General features: G+C 35.2%; 3 protein-coding genes, 1 long non-coding RNA gene and 1 pseudogene across 5 annotated transcripts; 1 reads left to right on the top strand and 4 right to left on the bottom strand.

Annotated features, from left to right (window-relative positions):
- Nucleotides 1-49: 49 nt before the first annotated feature.
- Nucleotides 50-2,063, bottom strand: LOC105180078 (uncharacterized). The gene is made up of 5 exons (XM_088882064.1): nt 1,563-2,063; nt 965-1,022; nt 782-865; nt 544-685; nt 50-475 (listed from the first exon to the last, which is right to left on the bottom strand). The coding sequence occupies exons 1-5, from the start codon at nt 1,918-1,920 to the stop codon at nt 197-199; spliced, it is 921 nt and encodes a 306-aa protein (XP_088738190.1). The 5' UTR covers nt 1,921-2,063; the 3' UTR covers nt 50-196.
- Nucleotides 2,064-2,611: 548 nt separating this feature from the next.
- Nucleotides 2,612-4,161, bottom strand: LOC105180077 (UDP-glycosyltransferase 89A2 pseudogene; annotated as a pseudogene).
- A 3,075-nt stretch (nt 4,162-7,236) lies between these two features.
- LOC105179998 (uncharacterized) lies at nt 7,237-8,562 on the bottom strand. The gene is made up of 3 exons (XM_011103659.3): nt 8,287-8,562; nt 8,100-8,158; nt 7,237-7,737 (listed from the first exon to the last, which is right to left on the bottom strand). Exons 1-3 carry the CDS (start codon nt 8,381-8,383, stop codon nt 7,507-7,509), a joined length of 387 nt encoding a protein of 128 aa, XP_011101961.1. The 5' UTR covers nt 8,384-8,562; the 3' UTR covers nt 7,237-7,506.
- A 3,422-nt stretch (nt 8,563-11,984) lies between these two features.
- CR88 (Chaperone protein htpG family protein) lies at nt 11,985-19,242 on the top strand. Of its 2 annotated transcripts, XM_088881058.1 has the most exons (20): nt 11,985-12,501; nt 12,789-12,862; nt 13,102-13,227; nt 13,301-13,394; nt 13,509-13,592; nt 13,707-13,850; nt 14,082-14,198; nt 14,676-14,720; nt 14,806-14,886; nt 14,979-15,083; nt 15,158-15,298; nt 16,066-16,158; nt 16,253-16,330; nt 16,413-16,667; nt 16,937-17,039; nt 17,262-17,436; nt 17,550-17,655; nt 17,887-17,976; nt 18,063-18,310; nt 18,862-19,242. In XM_088881058.1, the coding sequence occupies exons 1-19, from the start codon at nt 12,223-12,225 to the stop codon at nt 18,267-18,269; spliced, it is 2,397 nt and encodes a 798-aa protein (XP_088737184.1). In that variant the 5' UTR covers nt 11,985-12,222; the 3' UTR covers nt 18,270-18,310; nt 18,862-19,242. The 2 variants fall into 2 exon arrangements, with proteins under 2 accessions (XP_088737184.1, XP_011101956.2); XM_011103654.3 differs by lacking the exon at nt 18,862-19,242 and having other exon boundaries at nt 11,986-12,501; nt 18,063-18,536.
- LOC148789485 (uncharacterized) lies at nt 18,653-19,558 on the bottom strand. Its single transcript, XR_016065714.1, has 2 exons — nt 19,080-19,558; nt 18,653-18,949 (listed from the first exon to the last, which is right to left on the bottom strand). It is a non-coding gene; the product is annotated as an uncharacterized LOC148789485 (long non-coding RNA).
- Nucleotides 19,559-21,397: the final 1,839 nt, after the last annotated feature.

The following is a 21,397-nucleotide window of genomic DNA, read 5'->3' as shown; positions in this document are numbered from 1 at the left end:
GTGGACAAGATCTCGCCTTTTCATCATCTTAATCACATCACAATATCAATTCCATCAATACTTTGATATTATAAATAAAACCATCATCAAGAAAATGACAATCCTTTCAATTTAAAGGATCTATCCCATGTAAATTAAGAATACCTGTTTAACATAATATAAGTAATTTTTGCTAGCTAGGTTGATGCAGCTTATATCAAACATGTCTCCATGGCCTTTCTGCTAGATTCACACACTCCTCATACCTAAAACAACCAACAAGATGATCTATGGTCATCCCTGCTGCTTGCATGAATGAATACACGATAACAGGCCCCACGAACCGGAACCCTCGCCTCACCAGATCCTTGCTGATCACCTCCGCCTTTGGACTCCTCAGTGGGACATTTCTTGGATGCCTAAACTTGTTGATCATCGGCTTGAAACTCACATATTCCCACATATAGCTACCGAATGATCCATATTCTCTTGCAACCTGCCATGCTAAAGCAAACTTCATCAATATATAGAACATAAAATTACAACAGAAATACATCCACTTGCCTTTGTTATGCATTTTGCATTGTCAACGATGCACCTAGCTCTGGTTTCCGCCAATGTTAGTTCTTTGTTCGAGGCTATCTCAGAGATCTCTTTTTCGCCCATTTTGGCCACATTCTTGGGATCAAAACCAGCAAAAGCTTGTCTGTATGTAATATCGTACGTAGTTTAAAAATTTATGTGTAAAATTAGAGTAAAATCGATCATTTTCATTTCTTGAAGTATGTGCATGAAATCTAACCTGAGAAGTTGTCTTCTTTTCAGGATTTCAGTCCAGTTGAAATCCATAAGCAGTCCACACATTGCAAGCAGCTCAAACAACTGACTGTTAATGCACAGTATACATTTGCAGAAACATTTTCACACTTTTGGGATCAATGAGGAGATGTATTTGTATTCAGTTCTTATGGATACGGTAACTTACTTGTCATCGTAAACTGGTGCTCCCCAGCATTCATCATGGAATTGTACGTATACTTTATCTGTTAACCCGTCCCAATTAGTTTCTTCAAAACTAATTTAAATGGATGAGAACATTTATGAATTGATTTTTGGATTATGATTCAATAAAAGTATTTAATTCCGCAAATATAATGCCTGAATGTATCAAATACTACAGTGTAAACTATGTCATACACCCTTATTACATATTTCTGTTGGAGCATGCATGGAATAGATTTTATAACCTACTGGAACTAATGTATATTATATATTGATCATTCAAACTCCAAAACATCATTATATATTCGTGCAAAATTAAATTTTATCAAGGCCAAAAATAAGTCCTACCCTGTGACATTGACAGACAAGAATACTAATCTTGACAGGAAGTAGTTAGCATAAAGCATTCTATAAATTGATGATCATGGAGCAACAAATGTTCGCGAAAATAACATTTTTAAGTATCATAATACAACAATTCTGGATTCCATTTCTGATACTATTCTTTGATATTTTGATTGATAAGAACATGAATCAAGAATTAATCCCATGATTTTCGACTCGGACTATAGCTAACTTACCACTGTTTTTCGTAATCCAGTTGCATCTCCTCGTACCCTCCTGACAAGAATCATTTGAACTACTGTGCTCAACAGCTTTGGGGTCTCTTCTCTGCATCGGTGCTATCAACTGTACGGTGAACGATATTTTCTGATCGAGCGGGGTGGAAGGATCAGTTAACGAAGAATCAGTCGAGTTCTGAGACAAAGATAACGATAATGAAGACAGCGAAAGAGGCGAGCAAGTTCTCTGCAGGCCAATAGGGTAAATTTTCTTGCGGTTTTTGGAGAAGAAGTTATAAGTATGTTGCTTCTCATTTTCGCTGGAAATGTTTTTGCTCTTGTCCAGGGCCTGTTTCTTGGTGTACTGTTTGGACATGCTGGAGAAGTTGGAAAATGTTAGCTACCTTAATTAGGAATTTAGGACATAAGTGAAGAAGTCAAGAGATTTTATAACATGGGGTTTCTAAAAAGAGAATCTGTCAAATGGTTTGGTGGGAGTAATGTGGATTTCATAACTCATATTCCTTTGTCTGTACTTAGTTTTTAAGCAAGAGTGTAATAAGCATGTTGGACTTGTAAAATAGTTGTGGATAATGACACTTGAATTTCAAGAATTATCTATTCCTCAGACAGCAGGAAGATTCTTGTTCTGGAAATATTTAACCTATGTGACACAAGCAGTAGGTTGTCTGAAAAGCAATAAATTGATTTAAATCTAGTTTGAACACCTACTACACGGCATTGGTTAACAACATTAAAGATTAATAGTGAAGTATCCTTATCCAAGAATATATATAAATAATGAAAGTATTACAAGAACATATATTTTTACAATCAGCACTTTAATTAGTTGAAGTGTTTTGTCTCAGTGAATTGCAACCGGATCCTATCTGATATATCTTAAACTTAAGTCCCACTCATATGGGATGAAGATCAATGAGGCAAACCCTTTGCTTGCAAAGACAAAGATGCATCATCTATATATCTTTCTTTGACTAGAGACTTTTGTTCTTAAATTATGGATCAAAATAGTATTATACTAACTAATTTTCTTAGGACAAAATAGTTCTAGCAATAAACAAGGCAGAATCAAATATTGTTTGAGGAGAACTGAATGCCAATGAAAATTATTGTAAAGCAAAGCACAATTATTGTATGAAGCCGTTTGTTGAACTAAACTATGGTCAACAAAAGCTTTTCAATGTATTAAGTTGGGTTAGTTCTTGGACAAGATTATCTAAATCATTGCTGGAACTCCCACCAATCCTAACTGCCTCCAAAGCCTTGTTTCTCAATTCCTTTGCTCTAATCCTCTTAACCATGTCCCCGCACGCGCATTGACTCACTGATCTACTGAGCCAACTCATTCGACATAGGGCACGGTTTCTCCACCGTCACACACTTGGGCCGCAGTGCCTTTGTAGTACACCAATAGCTTTGCGTCAACATATTGGTCCACCCCAATATCATCACTCCTGTTGCGATAGCTTCCTATACCGAGTTCCATCCACAATGACTCAAGAACCCACCCACAACTCGATGACTCAGTATTGACATTTGTGGGGCCCATCCCTTAATAAGGAGGCCTTGACCCACAACCCGGTCCTCAAAGCCACCAGGGGCTAACCCATACCCGTGAGCCACTTGTTGGATCATGAAAGATCTTGCGGCCCAAATGAACCGAACTCCACTCTCTTCAAGTCTAAGAGTCAGTGCCTCTGCCTTGGCCTTCTTGAGCAGCTTTTGATTCCCAAAACAAACGTGCAAAACATAGTCATCATCGAACCAATCAAGCCATGAAAAGACCTCACTACTTACACGAAACCTCTCCTCACCACAACCTGATTCATTAGGCTCCCTAAACAAATGGAGCGGCCCAACGCTGAACACATGTGGATGGCCCATTTTCTTACTCAAATGCTCCAAGAACTGACCCTCTAAAGCCTCAAAAGTGTTGAAACAGGACGCCCAACTCAACCTATTTGCAGCCATGCCAGCTTTCACCACCTCAAAACTTGGATCCCCTCCTCCTACCTCCCTGTAGAGGCAAGAAAGGGAAGGAGCCTGCTCCCAAGTTAAACTCGAAGCCCCAAGTAAATCTTGAAACTCCATTTCACTCTCGGGTTTTACGCTCTCAGCATCACCACCGCATAGACTGTTAGAAATAGCAGTATAAAAAGGCCCAGAACAGTAAAAAGCAATCCAGGGAATCCCAAGCTGATCAGCCAAGTGATAAGTCCACCTAAGAAAGAAATCAGACAGGATTGCGGCAGGAGGGTTGCTGTGAGACTTAAACTAATGGATTATCTCTCCTTGGAGCTTGCTCAGAGCATTTATCATAGGTATGTTGCCATGGTTGCCAAGATCCTTCAACTTCTCCACTCCAGGAGGGATTGAATGGTGGGATGGAAACGGGAAAACCAGTGTTTGGATAGAGGGATTGGCTGCAAGAATCGGGTTCAAATCAAACATAATGTTTGGATTCATAGTGTTTTGTGGAGATAGAGAAATAAAAACAAACATAAATAATTGTGTTAGAGATATTATGTATGTTTGGATTTGTTTTTGGAAATAATTTAAAATAAGTATTATATGTTTAATGTTGTGTTTTGGGAGACAAAAATTACTATTCATTATCAAATCATGTATTTTTTTATATATATTTATGAATATATGTGTGTATAAATATATATATGTATGTTTTTATGCTAAAATAGTTAAAAACACCTAAATAAGGTATTTTTTAATGATGAAAAATATTGAGTATGTTTTAACTTATCTCGAAAATAAGTTGAAAATGAAAACAAATATAAAGAAAAGATTTCTAGGAGTGACTAAAATGGTTATGGGCAATCAACGGATTGAAAACTAGTAAGTTAAATGAAAAAGGGGTAGCATATTACCTTAAGCTGGATAAAGAAAGATCAAGACATGGAGTTGGTGTTTGCAGCTCGACATGGACGTCAAATTTCAAGAAACGTCAAATTTCAAGAAATCAATAAGTTTATTGGAGACTCGAACATAATAATCTTATCTATGCCGCGATTCGAAGTTTTGGCTTTGCTACTGTTTTCTGGAAACACTGCAAAAGTAGCAGGGCACATGTATCTAGACTTTCGAGCCATGTCATGTTATTACAATTTTGGCGGGTTGGACTAGGACCATCGAGCCTTAGAGTTTATCTATGTTGGACGGATCCACCAATATATCTTACCCTATCCAGATCCAAATCCTAAAAAGACCAATAGAACAATGAGTGTGTAGACCTGGATTCGATCTGATCTAACCCAACTTGATGGGTTTTAGACCCAAGCAACTTCTGCCAGACCCAATTTTTCAGGTTATGTTCGGACTCAACCCAATTTTTATTTATTTTTTAAAAAATATTTAATAATAAAATAAACTCATTCCATTCCAATGGAGTTCGTCCATCTCAAACCCCGGCAACCACTCATGGTTGTTTGGCCCATGCCACAAAAGGCCTCGTCCACAAATGACTCCTCAAGAACCACTCATAAGTTTTTCACTAAAAAAAATTAGTTTACAAAGAACTTTTAACCGGGAGCAAGAGAGAAGAGCGGAAAGGAGACTTCTATTATTTTGATTTTATGAAAAATCACTGGAGATATATATATATATATAAACATTAATTTCAAAGAGAAAAGAGAAAGGCGGAGGAAGAAACTAAGAGTGAATCATAGAAGAGTTGAAGAGGCGAGGAGTCGGGAAAGACTAGGGTTAAGGTTACAATAGAAAGAAACACATACGTATATAAAGCAATCGGGTCACGGGCAAATGGGTTTTCCGGGTAGAGAAAGTGGGCCAGGACTTAGAATCTGCCTACAGCCGTCCAGGAGAGTGGTCAAGAGGAATGGGCTTGGCCAGAATTATTTAGGATCATGGGCCATTCATTTTATCAATCTGGATTTGATTTGTAGAAACCCAGCCTAGACCCAAGAGCTGCAGACTAAAATTTCTGTATCAATACAAGAAAATTGTCAAGAGTCTGTAAAAAAAGCATGAAACAAGCGCAAGGTGGCACTTGTTACATCAACAACCATTTTCCAGGAAATTTTATTGTCAAGAGCAAGACAAAAATGGGTCATACATGGAACAAAAAGTCAAGGTTCGTGCTCTTCGAACCATAAATTAATGTCAAGTTTCATCAGTAAAAAAAGACTCATCAAGTTTCTGGGCAACTTCATTAGGACAATCCCGTGCTTATTCACCAAGAAATCTATCCTTATAAATAGCAAAGCCCATCAAGAACTTGACCAGTCCCAGTTCAGATTTCCAAGAATTGTATATATATAGAGATGGAGGAGAAGCGTAAGGAAGTGAAGAAGACGCGTCGGTACTTTTGGGTTTTGAAATCAATGGGATCTTGCTTTTATGCTTCTGGAGGTAAAGGTGAAGAAGATTATTATGGTGTGAAGAAGGCTGCTAAAACTGAGGATACTAATTATCCGCCAGCAATGATAGATGCAGCAAAGCATTTCTCTGCCAAAGTAAGATTAATTTGATGATGTTGCATCCACATGTATTATACCAAAATTCTCAGGTATTATATAATTGATTCAAAGTTGTGTGTTCAAATTTAGATCAGGATTCATCGTACTTACGTGCCTGCCTACAACAACTTCCATTTAAGTTTCCTTACCCCAAATCTATACTGAACAACTAGTAAGCTAGCCAATACCATTTTTCGTCCCAACTCTTAGTATGAGTATACTTTTAGTCCTATAATTACAAAATTTTTTATTAATGATCTTATAAGTTAATAAAAAATAAATTAAATTTTATTAGTATTTTAACAAAAAAGCAAGGTTGAGGAGCTAGTGATCATTATGTCATTTTCTCAAGATACTATGAAACAACGAAAAGTAAGAACTTTTGGTAACTTATGAGATTGTTTTAGGAAATAGTATTTTCAGTCTCATAAGTTACGATCATGCCACTTTTGGTCCTATTCGTTATGAGATTAGCACTTTTAGTCTCATAACATATTTGGTCCTTATGCACTTTTCCATCTACAATTTAACGATGTAGGTCACATGCCTAGCACGTTGTCATTAAATATTTTTAGTCGGAGGATAAATTGACTATTTTTTCCAATAGTAGCATATGAGTGCTTTATTTGGCATATTTGATTTACGCGTGGAAGACATGAATTCTTTGGGTTGCTTATATTTGGCTTCAATTTATAGAAATATGGGAATGATAAGATTTAATTCTTATGCGAAAGAGATACACTATGTTTTTTGCTCTAATTTCCTTCAACATTTATTCCCCCCCACCCCCCAAAGTTAGTTATATTTTTTTCCCAAAATGGGTCCCAAGCTAGAAAATCAACCAATTTTCTCTCCAACAAAAAATACTAACGATCACATACTAGCCATGTGCGCTACACCGTTAAATTATAGACAAAAAAGTGGATAAGGACAAAAAATATTAAATTTTTATAAGTTACGGGACTAAAAATACTAATATCATAATGAATATGATAAAAAATGAAATGGGCCTAACTTATGGGACCAAAAATATTAGTTATAAAAATTCTGTAATTAATGAGATTAAAAATATACTAACTCTGTGACACAAAAACTGTAGTTTCCTTGTATCCCCCAATCAAGAGCATATATTCGACAAATTATAATTCATGATGGATTTTAAGGTACTGGAGAATTTGGTAATTCGACAAGAGAAATGCGAGCACGTACGCCATCAATGTAATTTACAGTCTATATAATAAGCCCATGTCCAAAATTTCTTGCATGATATATATATATATATATATATATAACTAATTATATCAGTATTCTATACTTATACAAAGGAGACACTGACAACATTCGGAGTTTTCTGAACTAGCAAAACATATGTAGTAACAGATATTTCTCAAAACACAGATAGATATATAAGCAAAACATATATATATATATATATGATAATTATATAATGCTCAATTGTTCTTAGGTGGGTGATGCCTAGGACCCTTGTAATCTGCATTGAAGGCAACAAATCTAGCACGATAATCTTCTCTAGACACCAGAATTCTGTATGTTTTTTGCATTTTTGATTCCATGCCAATTTCTTTTCTTGTCTCCGCCTTCGTAGATTGGTGACTATCAAACGCCATCGTTCGCCCTCTGATACTATTTTTGCTCGTACCCGGTGTACCCTCAGGAGCAACCTATAAATGAAAACATATATATTATTACAAATCGAAAAACATATATATGCAACTTTATTACAACAATATATAAAACACCAAAACATTCGCAAATTGTAAAAGTAAACCCTAGCTTGCTATAACATGACTTGTAAGGAACAAAACTTTTCAAGATGTACTCGGTGTGTTTGGAGACAATTCTCGTGTCCAATAGAGTTGCGAGCCCAGGCCGTGACACCGAGGGCCTAGAATCCCTAGTCCTTCATGGACGCAGTCATGGCATGATTAATGCCTTACTAGAAGAAATATGACAGTTTTCTTGTGGGATACAAGCAAATAATATTACACAAGTACTAGATTAATTAATAAGCAAGCATATATACCTCTTTTCTTGAAGCAACATTAATGCTGAATTTTCGAGCTGGATAATAATCACCTCCACCTACAAATGTCCGAAACATAAACAGGCATGCACTAAGTAAAGTTAAACCCTAATTACTACTAGCTACACATTCAATAATAAATAAAGATTAAAAATTAAAAAAGAAAAGAAAAGAAAAATGAGAATACCTTGCTGAGTAACTAAGAATGCAGTAGAGAGCTTTCCAGCAACCAAAACACAGAGCAACAGAATTAACCCTGCAATTCTTGCACTCATGGTCACCATTTTTTCTTACAGTATATATGTCTGTTTCTGAAGCATTACCGAAAGAGAAATGTTCATCCAAACAAATGTGGGATTTATAGAAAGAGAGAATTTAGAGCACACAAGTCGAAGACATTATGGTCCAAATACATACATACAAGATTTTTGTACGTTCCCAAGTCAAAACTCAAGACTAGGGTCCCAATACACTATAAATATTATTAATTATTAAAATTTATATAGACGTACCTTCAATTTCACGTTTCACTAAAATAAAGGGGACCAAATTTCAGTGGCATCCAGTTCTATGATAGGTTGATTTTCATTAACATTTGTGTGAATCCATGTGTCAGTCAAGGGTAGTGGTACGTACTAGGACCTCGAGATTGTTGCAATTGCAGCGGAATTTGGAAAACCCTTCTTGTAATTCTTACATCGAATAGCGATTCATGAAAGTTGTTGCTCTAAGTTCTTGAAAGTTACATAAATATGATTGATTTTACTTTTATATATTGCACACAACGAGTTATATATTATAACAGCAACTTCTTAAATTTAGAAATTGCAGTTAAGAATAACAGTAATTACTTTATTTGAAAAAAAGGCTTATTTATTCTAAATCTCATTGAAAAAACTTAAATTAATTAAAAATTATCACATGTCTTGCACGTGACCTAGTTAACTCAAAAAATTTTAAATTTTCTTTAGCTATTTTTGCTGATGAGGCATGAGAAACGTAAAGCAAAAAAAATACAATTATGGTCCTGTACCTATAAAGGGCGATATTTTGTCAGTCCAAATGTTGTTAGGAAACATGCTACATCACTTACCTGGCCGAGAAACTAATGTACCAAATTTATAAAAGGGGTTATGTGCCAAACATGTGCTAATTTCTCGCAACATTTGAACTTAGTGTGTTCATTTTTTTAAAATTTGTAATTATGAAATTTGCATTTAAAGTCAGAGAAGACCAAAAGTGCTACCACGCTGTACATAGGACTAAAATTATATATTTTATTTCTTTGATTTTTACTTGGTTATCCATAAGATAATAAGAGTGAAAACTCTATTTTAATCCATATTATAGATACTAGTCATTGTGGTACGTCGTTTATATACGTGCATATAATAAATAATTTTTCACGCATTAAATATATTATATTAAAAGTAAAATAAATAAATCAGTACATTACATAAATAAAAAAATAAAAAAAATAATAATTTATCAATTAGTGTAAATTTTGAAAATTTGAATAAGTTAGTAATTTTATCATGAAAGACATTTTTTACTTCACAAAAAATTAATACGGCGGTATCATTAACCACCGTTTATAAGTATGGAGGGACTTTTCTTTTTATATTAGTATAGATAGATGAAATATTCCGATTTTGTGAAATAAGATTATAAAGTGGAGTTATAGTTTGGATTTGGAAAATGTAATTAATTATTGAAAATTGTTATAATATTGCAATATTATACAAATTTTACAACAAAAATGTAATAATTGGGGAAAAAGTGAAGAGTGAGTTGATTGAAGTGATGTATTTATAACTAAACAATGAAGTAGAAGAATGATGGGAATGTGTAGTAGTAACGTGGGGTTGAAGATATGTGGGAAGTGTTTCGCGCCTGTCTGCCGTAGTCCTCATGCATTCTACATTGTTTCCTCAACTAACCTTAATTTTCTCGCTTTCTATCTCTAATATTTTATTGCACAACTTCTGTCTCTGTGCGTGTAATTGTTGTTTGTCTGCATTGAAAGTGAATGTTGGGGTTTTCTAGCTAGGGTTTCCTCATTCATACCAAGAAACCTCATCAATATACATGATCATCATGATGAGATGGATATTGAATACTCAGCTTAATTCATGTACAGAATTTGGATCCGTACTATATATGCCTTAGGGCTGCCTACAAACCTACTACATGTTCCCTCTACCCCCATGCATATATATATATATATAGAGAGAGAGAGAGTGTGTATATGTGTTTAAAAAATAAAATAAACAAAGGATTTATTACTTTTTTTTTTAAAAAAAAGAAAGAAAATCACACCCACTAATTGTCAACCAATTGAAACGCCGTCGAACATCTGAAATTAATTAATTTGGGGATGTTTAAAATATTAGTGAAATTAAGAAATATAATTAGACTATTATATAGCTTCCTTAATTACAAAAAACAAATGTGTGGTGATTATTTTATAATTGTAATGAGTTAAAAGAATTGTAGCAAATAAAGACCGACATTAGCATTGAAGCAAGTGATTCACGTAACATGGCCAACTCACTACTGCATTCAATCACTCACAAATTAACCATCGACATGAGAGATTGAAATTATATTATAAATTTCAATTGTCAACAATTCATATATATATATGATAAATTATCTATATAAGTTGTAAATCATTAATCAGTAACTAATGTAATTAAATATAGATTTTAATTATCAATAATTTATATATGATAATTACCTATATCAGATATGAAAAACTAATCATATTATGACAACAGATTGGTAATTATTACTATTAAAAATAGATTAATACCCATATATTGACAGATTCGAATCCATAATCTATAGATCACAAAACACTCAATTTCACTGACTAAATAAAGCCTTATAGGTACAAATATACAAAACATTAATTTAATAAGTTTTTGCATGGTAAAATGATCTTTCCACATATTCTCAAGTCAAGAAAGTGCCCAGTAATCCCATTCAATAAGCCCAATCCACAAACACTTGGGCTTGTCTTTGTTACTGGGCTCTTCATTTTACCTCAGATACTTACCCAGCAAGCTTCCAATTGGGCTGAATGTTTTCCAAACTCAATTGGGTTCAGTCCATTTTATTGGGCTGAAATGTTAATCAATCTCATTGGGCTAGATCCGTTATGAATCCTGGCCTATCATGCAAACCAGTTTATTTGAATGTTTCAAATCTTGAAAATAAAATTATTTAATTATTTGTTTGTTAAAAGAAAAATTATTATTAACTAAATAATTATTTCTCACCGCAAACAACAATTTATGACATAATGATATTAATTTTTTTATTATGTTGAATCTAAGTTGGTTTTCTTGTTTTTAAAATATGATGTATTTATTTATATAAATTTTTTTGAATAATATATTAAAATATAAAATATTATTTATTATATATACAAACAGTTCACCACGATCACTAGTAATTAAAAAATAAATACACATAAAAATTGACAAAAATTTCAAAAGTAATACCTATACTATTATTAAAAAAAAAAATATCTTTTAGCCTTTCAATTTTTTAAAACTTAAATTTATTCTTTATTTTATTTCTTCCCGTTAAAAAAATTTGACCAAATTAGTAATTTTAATATTTTTTAATAATTTTATAATTATATATTTTTATTAACTACTCACTACTCCACATTTTTTTCTATGTACCTTCATATATTTATTATAAGTTATAATTATAATTATTAATTTCATAATTTTTTTAATTATTTCATACTAATTTTTTTATATTTCATATATATACAAAAAAGAAAGAAAATTGAGGATATTGTAATAGCTGAAATGGCAGCATCTACGCCTTACAATTCTTGCACCACAAATGTCCAAACTAAACCCCCTAAGACCTAATCTTCCCTTTGGAAATTTCAATTCTAGAACCCTCCAATCTCACTCCTTAAACCCCTCAGCACAAGGTTTTTTTAATAGAAAAGAAATAGAAGCTCGCTCGCCAGTTATCCAATTCAGCTCCTACCTAACTACGATAAGGATAACCCATTTTGCTGCTGGAGTCGATAGCAGACTAAATTCGGGTACAAGAGGAAGAAATCTGATCTGGGTTTTTCTCAGAAATTGAAAAGATGGCGCCTGTGTTGAGCAGAAGTCTGGCCTCTGCATCGGTGGCTGCAGTTCCTTACACGGGGTCCTTTTGTGTGAGGAATAGTGGTAAGAGCAATAGGGGTTTGTTGAGAAGCGCTTTTTTACCTAGAAATGGATTAAAGAGCAGTTTTCAAAGAAGTGGGTTGGAGTGGAAGTTGGAGAGGAGGCAGAGCGGAGTGGTAGTGAGATGTGAGGCTGCTGCAGTGGCTGAAAAGGAGGCTCCTGAGGGTGCTGGGGAGACTTACGAATATCAGGCTGAGGTGCGTATTTCATTCTTGCTTTTGAAGAATTAATTTGGAGATTCATTTGACATATTTTGCTTTAGGAACTGAGAAAATGATGGTTGGAAAACATTGAAGTTGTTAATGGTTGAGAACGGGTTTTTGTTACTCTTAATATATATTGAAAACATTGATTTTTTGATTAGATAATACTTTTAATAGTCTGTCACTGAACAACTTGGATTGGTTTACAGATGTATTTTGAGTCCATTGATTTGATGAGGTTCGAGATTTTTGTCTCTTACTTTTGAAATCATTGCTTTCAGGTCAGCAGATTGATGGACTTGATTGTCCATAGTTTGTACAGCCACAAGGAAGTGTTTCTTCGAGAGCTTGTGAGGTTAGGATGTCTTTACTGTGCTTTAGTTTCTTATTTTTTGCTGAATCCATTGTCTGCAGATTCCCATACATATACTTGAATGTATCTGTGTGTGTGCTGTACAAGCATGGGCTGGCATATCTTGGCACAGCAGTCCGATACTGATCTTTCTTGGTTCACATAATTTGACAGCCTAGTCTATTAGACAGTTTAAGTTCTTGTAGTAGGACTACTGTGTTGATTAATTTTGTTTTCTGCAGTAACGCAAGCGATGCTCTTGATAAGTTGAGGTTTTTAAGCGTGACTGAACCTGCATTACTTGGAGATGCTGGTGAGCTAGAGATTCGTATCAAACCTGATCCAGAGAATGGAACCATTACTATAATGTATGTTTCTTACATTGTTGCCCACATGGTTGTTGGAATTGGAGGGATTTCTTAATGTGGTTTCTCTGTGCAGGGATACTGGTATTGGAATGACAAAAGAGGAGCTTATAGACTGTCTTGGAACTATTGCACAGAGTGGCACTTCTAGATTCCTAAAGGCATTGAAGGTAATGTTATCTTGTCATATTCTAGTTGTGTGCCTGGTCTGGAACTTCATAGTTTGAGGCCCAGATGGCTGTATATTCACTTGAAATTTACAATTGGAGATTCACCTCTTGTAGGACAACAAGGACCTTGGGGCTGACAATAGCTTGATTGGTCAATTTGGTGTTGGATTCTATTCTGCTTTTTTGGTTGCTGAAAAGGTACTCTTGGGTTCTCATTCCTCTAATGCATGTTTATTGATAATTTGTTGGATGGTCTTTTTCTGTGTCTGTCAATGCTGATTTGGTCTGGGCTTATCTTTCAATTATTTTTAGGTGGTTGTGACAACAAAGAGCCCCAGGTCTGATAAGCAGTATGTTTGGGAAGCTGCAGCTGATAGCAGCTCCTATGTAATTCGGGAGGAAACTGACCCCAATAAGTTCCTGGGTCGAGGGACACAGATCACTCTTTATCTCAGGGTATTTTCTTATTATTTTGCACACTGAAGTTACTTTTCCTTTCTCTTGATATTTTAAAACCTATTCAGGTGGGTGAAAAGCCTGTCCAACTCTATAGAATTAGTCCCTGGGAAGCTTCAAATTCAGACTTCTTTTGTGCAAATTCAGTTTTTCTTTTGCAATTTTTTCCTTTGAATTTGTCAATTGTGCTGTTTTTGAAATAAAATTAACGTAGCAATGTTTGTGTTGCAGGAAGATGATAAATATGAGTACTCAGAGCCTACAAAGATCCAGAGTTTGGTGAAGAATTATTCACAATTTGTTTCATTCCCCATCTATACATGGCAAGAGAAGTCGAGGACCATTGAGGTTTGACTTTTCTGTCATGATTACTGTACTGGCATTTGGTTGTTTCTTGATGGTGGCAGGTTGAATGGTCACCTATGCTTCCTACCTGTCTTATATATTGCTTGTCTGCTGGTAACTTTGAAGAAACAAACCTTCAGATAATTATTTGTGTGGAGCATATGACCATCAGAAAATATTTGTATACCAGTAGTATGCATATTGCATATCGTTGATAATTTTGGAATCCTAGGTCAGCCCTTGTATGTTAGTGGTCCTTGGATGCTACTATAAGTTGATATAAATACAAACAATTTACTGTCAGCTTTTTCTTAAATTTTCAACACATATATATTGAAATAGTTTCGTGTTTTTTAACGATTGCATGTTGTGGACTTGTCTAACTGATTGCAGCCAAGTTTTATTCTCTTCGTTATACTAATGCGGAGGATTTTTAAAAGTTACATTATCGTATTAATCGTTAATATCAAATTTTGGCAGGTAGAAGAGGAGGAAGAACCAAAAGAGGGAGAAGAAGTACCAGAGGTAGTGGCCTTTTAGAAACACTTCCTTTTATACTTTGCTTTTCCAAGATTTGTCATATATTCTTCATTTGATGTCCTACTTCCAGGGAGAGAGGAAGAAGACCAAGAAGACCAAAACTGAAAAATATTGGGATTGGGAATTAGCAAATGAAACAAAACCCATATGGGTGAGTCTGAGCTACTCTGTCTGATGGTTTTATGATTCACACTTTTTGTCTCTATATGTGCTTTATGCCTCTCTTTTCATTTAACATTGCAGATGCGCAATCCAAAGGAAGTTGAGAAGGAACAATATCAGGAATTTTACAAAAAGACCTTCAATGAATTTTTGGATCCACTCACCTATACCCATTTCACTACAGAGGTAGTTATGTTTATATCAGATCGGCTGCTAGCTTTTCTACTTTCTCCTTTAGTGTTGATTCACAACTTCTGCAGGGTGAGGTGGAGTTTAGAAGTGTGCTCTATATTCCTGGAATGGCTCCTCTTAACAATGAAGATGTCATCAATCCCAAGACAAAAAATATCCGTTTATATGTCAAACGTGTATTCATTTCAGATGATTTTGATGGTGAACTGGTAAGAACTTTCTGCATGGCCTTGAAACTTGTTGGGGTTCTTCTTGCTACCTTTTGACGACCCGGTGCTTCCTCTCTCATTTTCTGAAGATGGTTTCATGCCTTCTGCTTTTTCATTATGTGCATTCCTGTAACCAGCTGATTGGAAGCATCTTTATAACATGATATTGTCCTCTAACTGTGCTATCAGCATATTATGTACTCCAGTCTCTACTGCCATGTTCATGAATCAAGCCAGTCAGTTATTTATGTAAAAGGATATATTGGTTATTTGTTGGCTATAGCTGCTTGAATTACTGTAGTTGGTGTATAAAATGGCCAATAGGAGTTGGGTTTGTTGTAGCTACTATACTGATGGATGTCTCATCTGTTTTCATAAGGTTTGAATTAGTGGCCTGTGTGAATGTATATTGCCAGTATGGCTCATTTCAACTGCCTTCATGACAGTGCTGGTATATCGTACTGTAAGAATGGTTGGTGTAAGTAGTTGATCTAATACTTGATCAAATTCTTCTGGATCCTCGGTTTCTTATGTTATTCATACCTGTTTATATTTAAGGGAGTGATGGTATGAAACTGGTCCTTGGTTTGGGCTACTATTTGACCTGGATATAATTTCTAAAGCTTAGAGTAACTCTTGCTGTATTTTATCCAACCATTAGCAAGTTAATGATTTGATTTTATGTTCCCCGACCTCCAAATTTCTCCTTCTAGTGAACAAAATAAGATATGTTCATTGTAACATGAAACTAATTTGATGGCTTGTAGTTTCCGAGATACTTGAGCTTTGTGAAGGGTGTGGTGGATTCAGATGACCTTCCTCTTAATGTTTCCAGAGAGATCCTTCAAGAGAGCCGAATTGTAAGGGAATCCTTTCTTCTATCAAATAATCCTAATAATTTTTGCAAATTGCTTATCTCTCATCATTAATATTTTTTATATTTTCTTAATCCAGGTAAGAATAATGAGGAAGAGACTGGTTAGGAAGACATTTGACATGATTCAAGATCTTTCTGAAAGTGAGAACAAAGAGGTTGGTGGCTGAATAAATCACTGTTTTCTTTGTCCTCATCATGTAGAAAAGAAATTTACCTAATGTGGTTATGTTATTTTAGGATTACAAGAAGTTCTGGGAGAATTTTGGCAAATTTTTGAAGTTGGGATGCATTGAAGACACTGGAAATCACAAGCGGATAACACCTTTGTTGAGATTTTTCTCTTCCAAGAGTGAGGAAGAGCCGATAAGTTTAGATGATTATGTTGAGAACATGGGTGAGAACCAGAAAGCTATCTATTACTTGGCAACAGACAGCTTAAAAAGTGCCAAGTCTGCTCCTTTCTTGGAAAAATTGGTCCAGAAAGGTATTGAGGTATGTATTTCAACTAGGACCAATGAAACTCTTATCTTGTAACAGTGTAGTTCTTGATAATGGGAAGGAGTTTTTGATATTGATGATTGGTTGATCCATTTGATTTCACCAGTATGATTTTTTTCCACACGGTTGAGAATCTGTAGATTGTGGCCTCAATGAGGAACGTGGGGTCTACATTTCTTGTTTTTATTAGGATTCATGTTTCTGTTTTAGCTAGTTCTGTGGCTTTGCATCTTTAGGTATCTTAATAATTACTTGACTTGCAGGTGCTTTACCTAATTGAACCCATTGATGAAGTCGCCATCCAGAATTTACAGACATACAAAGAAAAGAAATTTGTTGACATTAGCAAGGAGGATCTGGAGCTTGGTTAGTAAAGTTTTTATGCTCTTTGATTATGACTCTGCAGAGCAATATAAATCAGTTGCTATGTAACACCTAACCCCCCCCCCCACCCCCCCGCAACTGCTACCTAATTTTGGACATGGTCGTCTTTGTCAATTTCTCTCATAAGGTTGGAAAAGAATAGGTTCTGGTTGTCGAATGTTTTTTCTTTGATGCTTTGAGCGTAACCTTATATCTGAATGACAGATGACGAGGATGAGGTAAAAGAAAGGGAAACTAAGCAAGAATATAATCTCCTCTGTGACTGGATTAAGCAACAACTTGGTGACAAGGTAGCTAAAGTGCAAATCTCAAAACGTTTGAGCTCATCTCCCTGTGTGCTTGTTTCTGGCAAATTTGGATGGTCAGCAAACATGGAAAGGTATGTCATATGAAGCTATATAGTCTATTGATGTGAAAAATGCAGAAGTTATCAGGTTATATCGTGTTTTTGCTATTTAAACACCATTCATCCATTTGATTTCCTTAACACAGATTGATGCGAGCACAGACACTTGGAGACACTGCAAGCCTGGAATTCATGAGGGGTAGAAGAATATTGGAGATCAATCCAGATCATCCCATCGTCAAGGATCTCAACGTACGATATCCCACCCAATCCTTTAATCATTAAGACCTCTCGTGATTTCTGTTTCAAATCCCATGTCAAGGTCTAAAAAGTAAATGACTTACCTACAGAGCTTATTCAATTCTTAAGTGAAAGAAATTGTAATATGAGATAACTATAAGAGTTGTGCGTTGTGGTGTTGGCTGCCCTGAACTAAACGCCGTTTATTCACCTGATTCAATTTCTCGGCTCTTACTTTTGAAGGCTGCATGCAAGAGTGCACCTGACAGCACCGATGCCAAAATGGCTGTGGAACTTCTGTATGATACAGCCTTGATTTCAAGTGGATTCACTGTAAGTACTCAAGAAGCTTTCCCGACACTTCTCATGCATCTAATTTCTGTACCAGCTCTTAAACTGTCTTTTCCTCTAATTGATAGCCTGATAGTCCTGCTGAGCTCGGCAACAAGATATACGAGATGATGGCTATGGCCCTCGGAGGAAGATGGGGTCGATTGGAGGATGATGAAGCAGAAGCAGCCACAGAAAACGCCTCCGAGATCGATGCAAACTCTGCTGATGGTTCCGAGACCCAAGTCATTGAACCTTCAGAAGTGAGAACTGAGAATGATCCTTGGAGTGATTGATGAGCACATCCACCGAGGTCATCCTTTTAGCAGATATTTAGGTAAAACTGGAGCATCCATTGGAATTTTGAAGTGGAGAGGACAAGAGAGAGGTTTCAAATGGAAAAGCAAACTAGTATTGGTGGCAAATTTTGATGCAAACAATTAAAGTCTCTCTTCAATGTGTTGGCTAGATTTTCTTTTTAAAATTTTGATAATTCAAAAAGTTGGATCAAATTATCGCTACTTCAATTAAGGAAATTTAATTGTCATGAAATATTTCCATTATTCAAAGTTCATCCAGACAATTACTTAATTAATATTTAAACATACACTAGTAGTATTCGTGTATGCAAAGTTGGAGAATTGTTGATACTAATAAGTGGGGAATGTGGAGAACGAGATGGTATGATTATGAGGTCATTTATTTATAGATATTTAATTGATGCAGCGGTACATTTGAATTCAAATTTGTTAAAGCCCCTCCATGATCAAGCATTATTCATCCCCAGAATCAAGGGACCAACTTGTGCTTGTAGCCTTGTTTGAAGCTGAGATTAGGGTATTGTCTAAGCATATACATCTGCCCAAATGACAAGCAATTTTTTTGCAGCCAGGAGGCACTGAAGATCCAGGAGGACAATCAGAACTCTTGCTACAGGACATATATGGCGGCAACGCTTCGCAAAAGAACTCACCACCTGCCAAACATACATATTATGTTAATAGTTATCAAGACAAGAATTGAATAATCACGAAATTGATGTCTTTATTGCGGAGAGAAACTTTATGTAGTAGTTTTGGGAGGAATAAGGAAGAGAGAAACGTTACTTAAAGTCAGTAGGCAGACTGTGACCAAGAAAACCAGCTTGTCTGAAGCCATCTCTACCTATGGAGTCTGAGGATATGTTCCAACTGTTTGGCTGGTGTAGTCTCTGTATATAAAGACTCTACTCAGATTCCCAACATATGAAAGATACAAAAGGTTGATTCAGTGAGTCAGTCAATCCTGGATTTCATGAATTCAATTAATGGAACTGAACCCAGTGAATTTTGAAAAAAGAATGGGGTTAATTGCAGTTTACTCCACCTATAAATATTAATTAAAAGATAAATTTCAATAAGTTCCACTAGAATTTAATATAAATACACTACAACCCCTCAATTTTTGAATAATTATCATTACCTATTGATGTTTGATGACCAATATCTCATGATTATGAGGTCAAATATTTATATTTCTTAACTAATGGAATTATATATATTTGGACGATAAAATATTTTTTTTCTAAAGCATTATTTACTACATTTACTTTGCTAATATTGATTAGCAATGAATCAAGAAACAGACACGTGCTTCAATTCTTGGTTCTGTGTGGTGGCGGCTGAGATTAAGGTACTGTCTGAACATATACATCTAACCAAGTGACAAGCTGGTTTTTTGCAGGGAGGCACAGGAGGACACTTAGAACTCTGAGTATAGGGAACATAATCCTGTGATGCCTCACAAAAGCGCACACCACCTGCCAAGTATTCATATATATTAAATAATTATCAAAACAAGAATGGAATGATCAGGAGATTTATACTTTCTTTTATTTATTTTTGGTAAAGCCACTTGTGTCTATCAAGGGGTTAGGTGGACCCCTACCTATTTATATATATCTTTATTTTAGTACATTGATTTTGCAATTTTTCAGCTTATCATTGTGATTTAATATAATTAGTTTTCACTACTATATTTTCTTTAGAAGTTTCTAGTAGTTTTTCGGAAAACATCGTTTTACTCTCTTTACCGTCATTTCATGTAAAACATCATTCAAAGCGGTACATAACTTGTGTAGATGTGATTGACGAGGAACATGTAGTAGTTTCGGGGGAATAAGGAAGAGAGAGACTTACAAAAAGTCACTAGCCAGATTGTGACCAGGAAAACCAGTGACCTTTAAAGAAGGAATTGGAGAACACATGTAAATTGGATTACTTGCATTTTACTCCTTCAAAACTAGTAAAATATACAAAAGCTCCACCAAAAACAAAAAGTATAGATATTATTTAGTTGTGAGTGATTAAAATAAATATTATTTTTTAATTAATTATATTTTTTGGACAAAAAGTAATTAAAACTGTTTTAAAATAATAAAAAATATAGCCAAAACTTACAAAACCAAATAAGCCAAACATACTCTATATTTTGTCCCATCTTTGTAAATCAAAACCAAACATATTGAATGCTTCTCAGGCGACCGGATCATATTTCTCCCCTTTTTCTTTCAAAATTAATTTTTGCTTATTAATATTTTTCACAAAAGGGTCTATCGCATTTAATCTTATTTAAAAAAAGGTAAAATTCATATTATCCCTGTGATACCGTAAATGTTCAAATAGACTCATGTGATAAAAAAAAAAAAAGAAAAATAGACCATATAACCCCCTGTAATTTAAAAAGGTGCACATTACCTTTTTTCCTCTAGAATTGTATCTCACGCACTAAAGATGAGACTGGATAAGTATTTTTTGTCCCTAAATGACCAAATGGCGAGTTGGTCTACCACAAAGAGTCTCCTAACATCGAAAATCTATGAGTACTTCAGGCCGAAACTCACAAGACAGCCTTGAAAAGCAGCTATCTGGAAGGCTTTCATCCCGCCGAAGTACTCATTTATCGTGTGGCTTGGTTTACGGGGAAGACTAGCTACACGGGACAGACTTGGGTTCCTCTAAGAGGAAGATTTGTGCTCCCTGTGCATCAACACCAAGGAATTGGCCAAACACATTTTCTTTGAGTGTTCCTTCAGCGACTTCATTTGGTCACAGATCCAACAATGGCTTGGCATCAGCCGGAGTATGTCCACCCTTCATAGTGCGGTAAAGTGGGTTAAGAAGAAAACTGGTTCCTCTGTGCAGAACAAAGCGCGACACCTCGCTTTAGCATGCACGGTCTACACACTTTGGAGGCATCGTAATGAAGTCATTTTTTAGGGCTCAAGATCACATTGTATAGGCTCCTTTTGACACTTTCCCACACGTTTTGATTGTATCTTAATCTTTAGTGTGGGTTTTCTTGTACCTCTTCGGGTATGCCCGGAGTACATTATAAATATTTTTGGATGAATCAAAACTTACATTTCATCCAAAAAAAAAAATCT

This window comes from Sesamum indicum, linkage group LG1 (assembly GCF_026168435.1).
Source record: "Sesamum indicum cultivar Baizhima isolate 11 linkage group LG1, ASM2616843v1, whole genome shotgun sequence".
Classification (NCBI taxonomy): domain Eukaryota; kingdom Viridiplantae; phylum Streptophyta; class Magnoliopsida; order Lamiales; family Pedaliaceae; genus Sesamum; species Sesamum indicum.
Note: the sequence above shows the minus strand (reverse complement) of the source record. Positions and strands in the feature narration are given on the sequence as shown.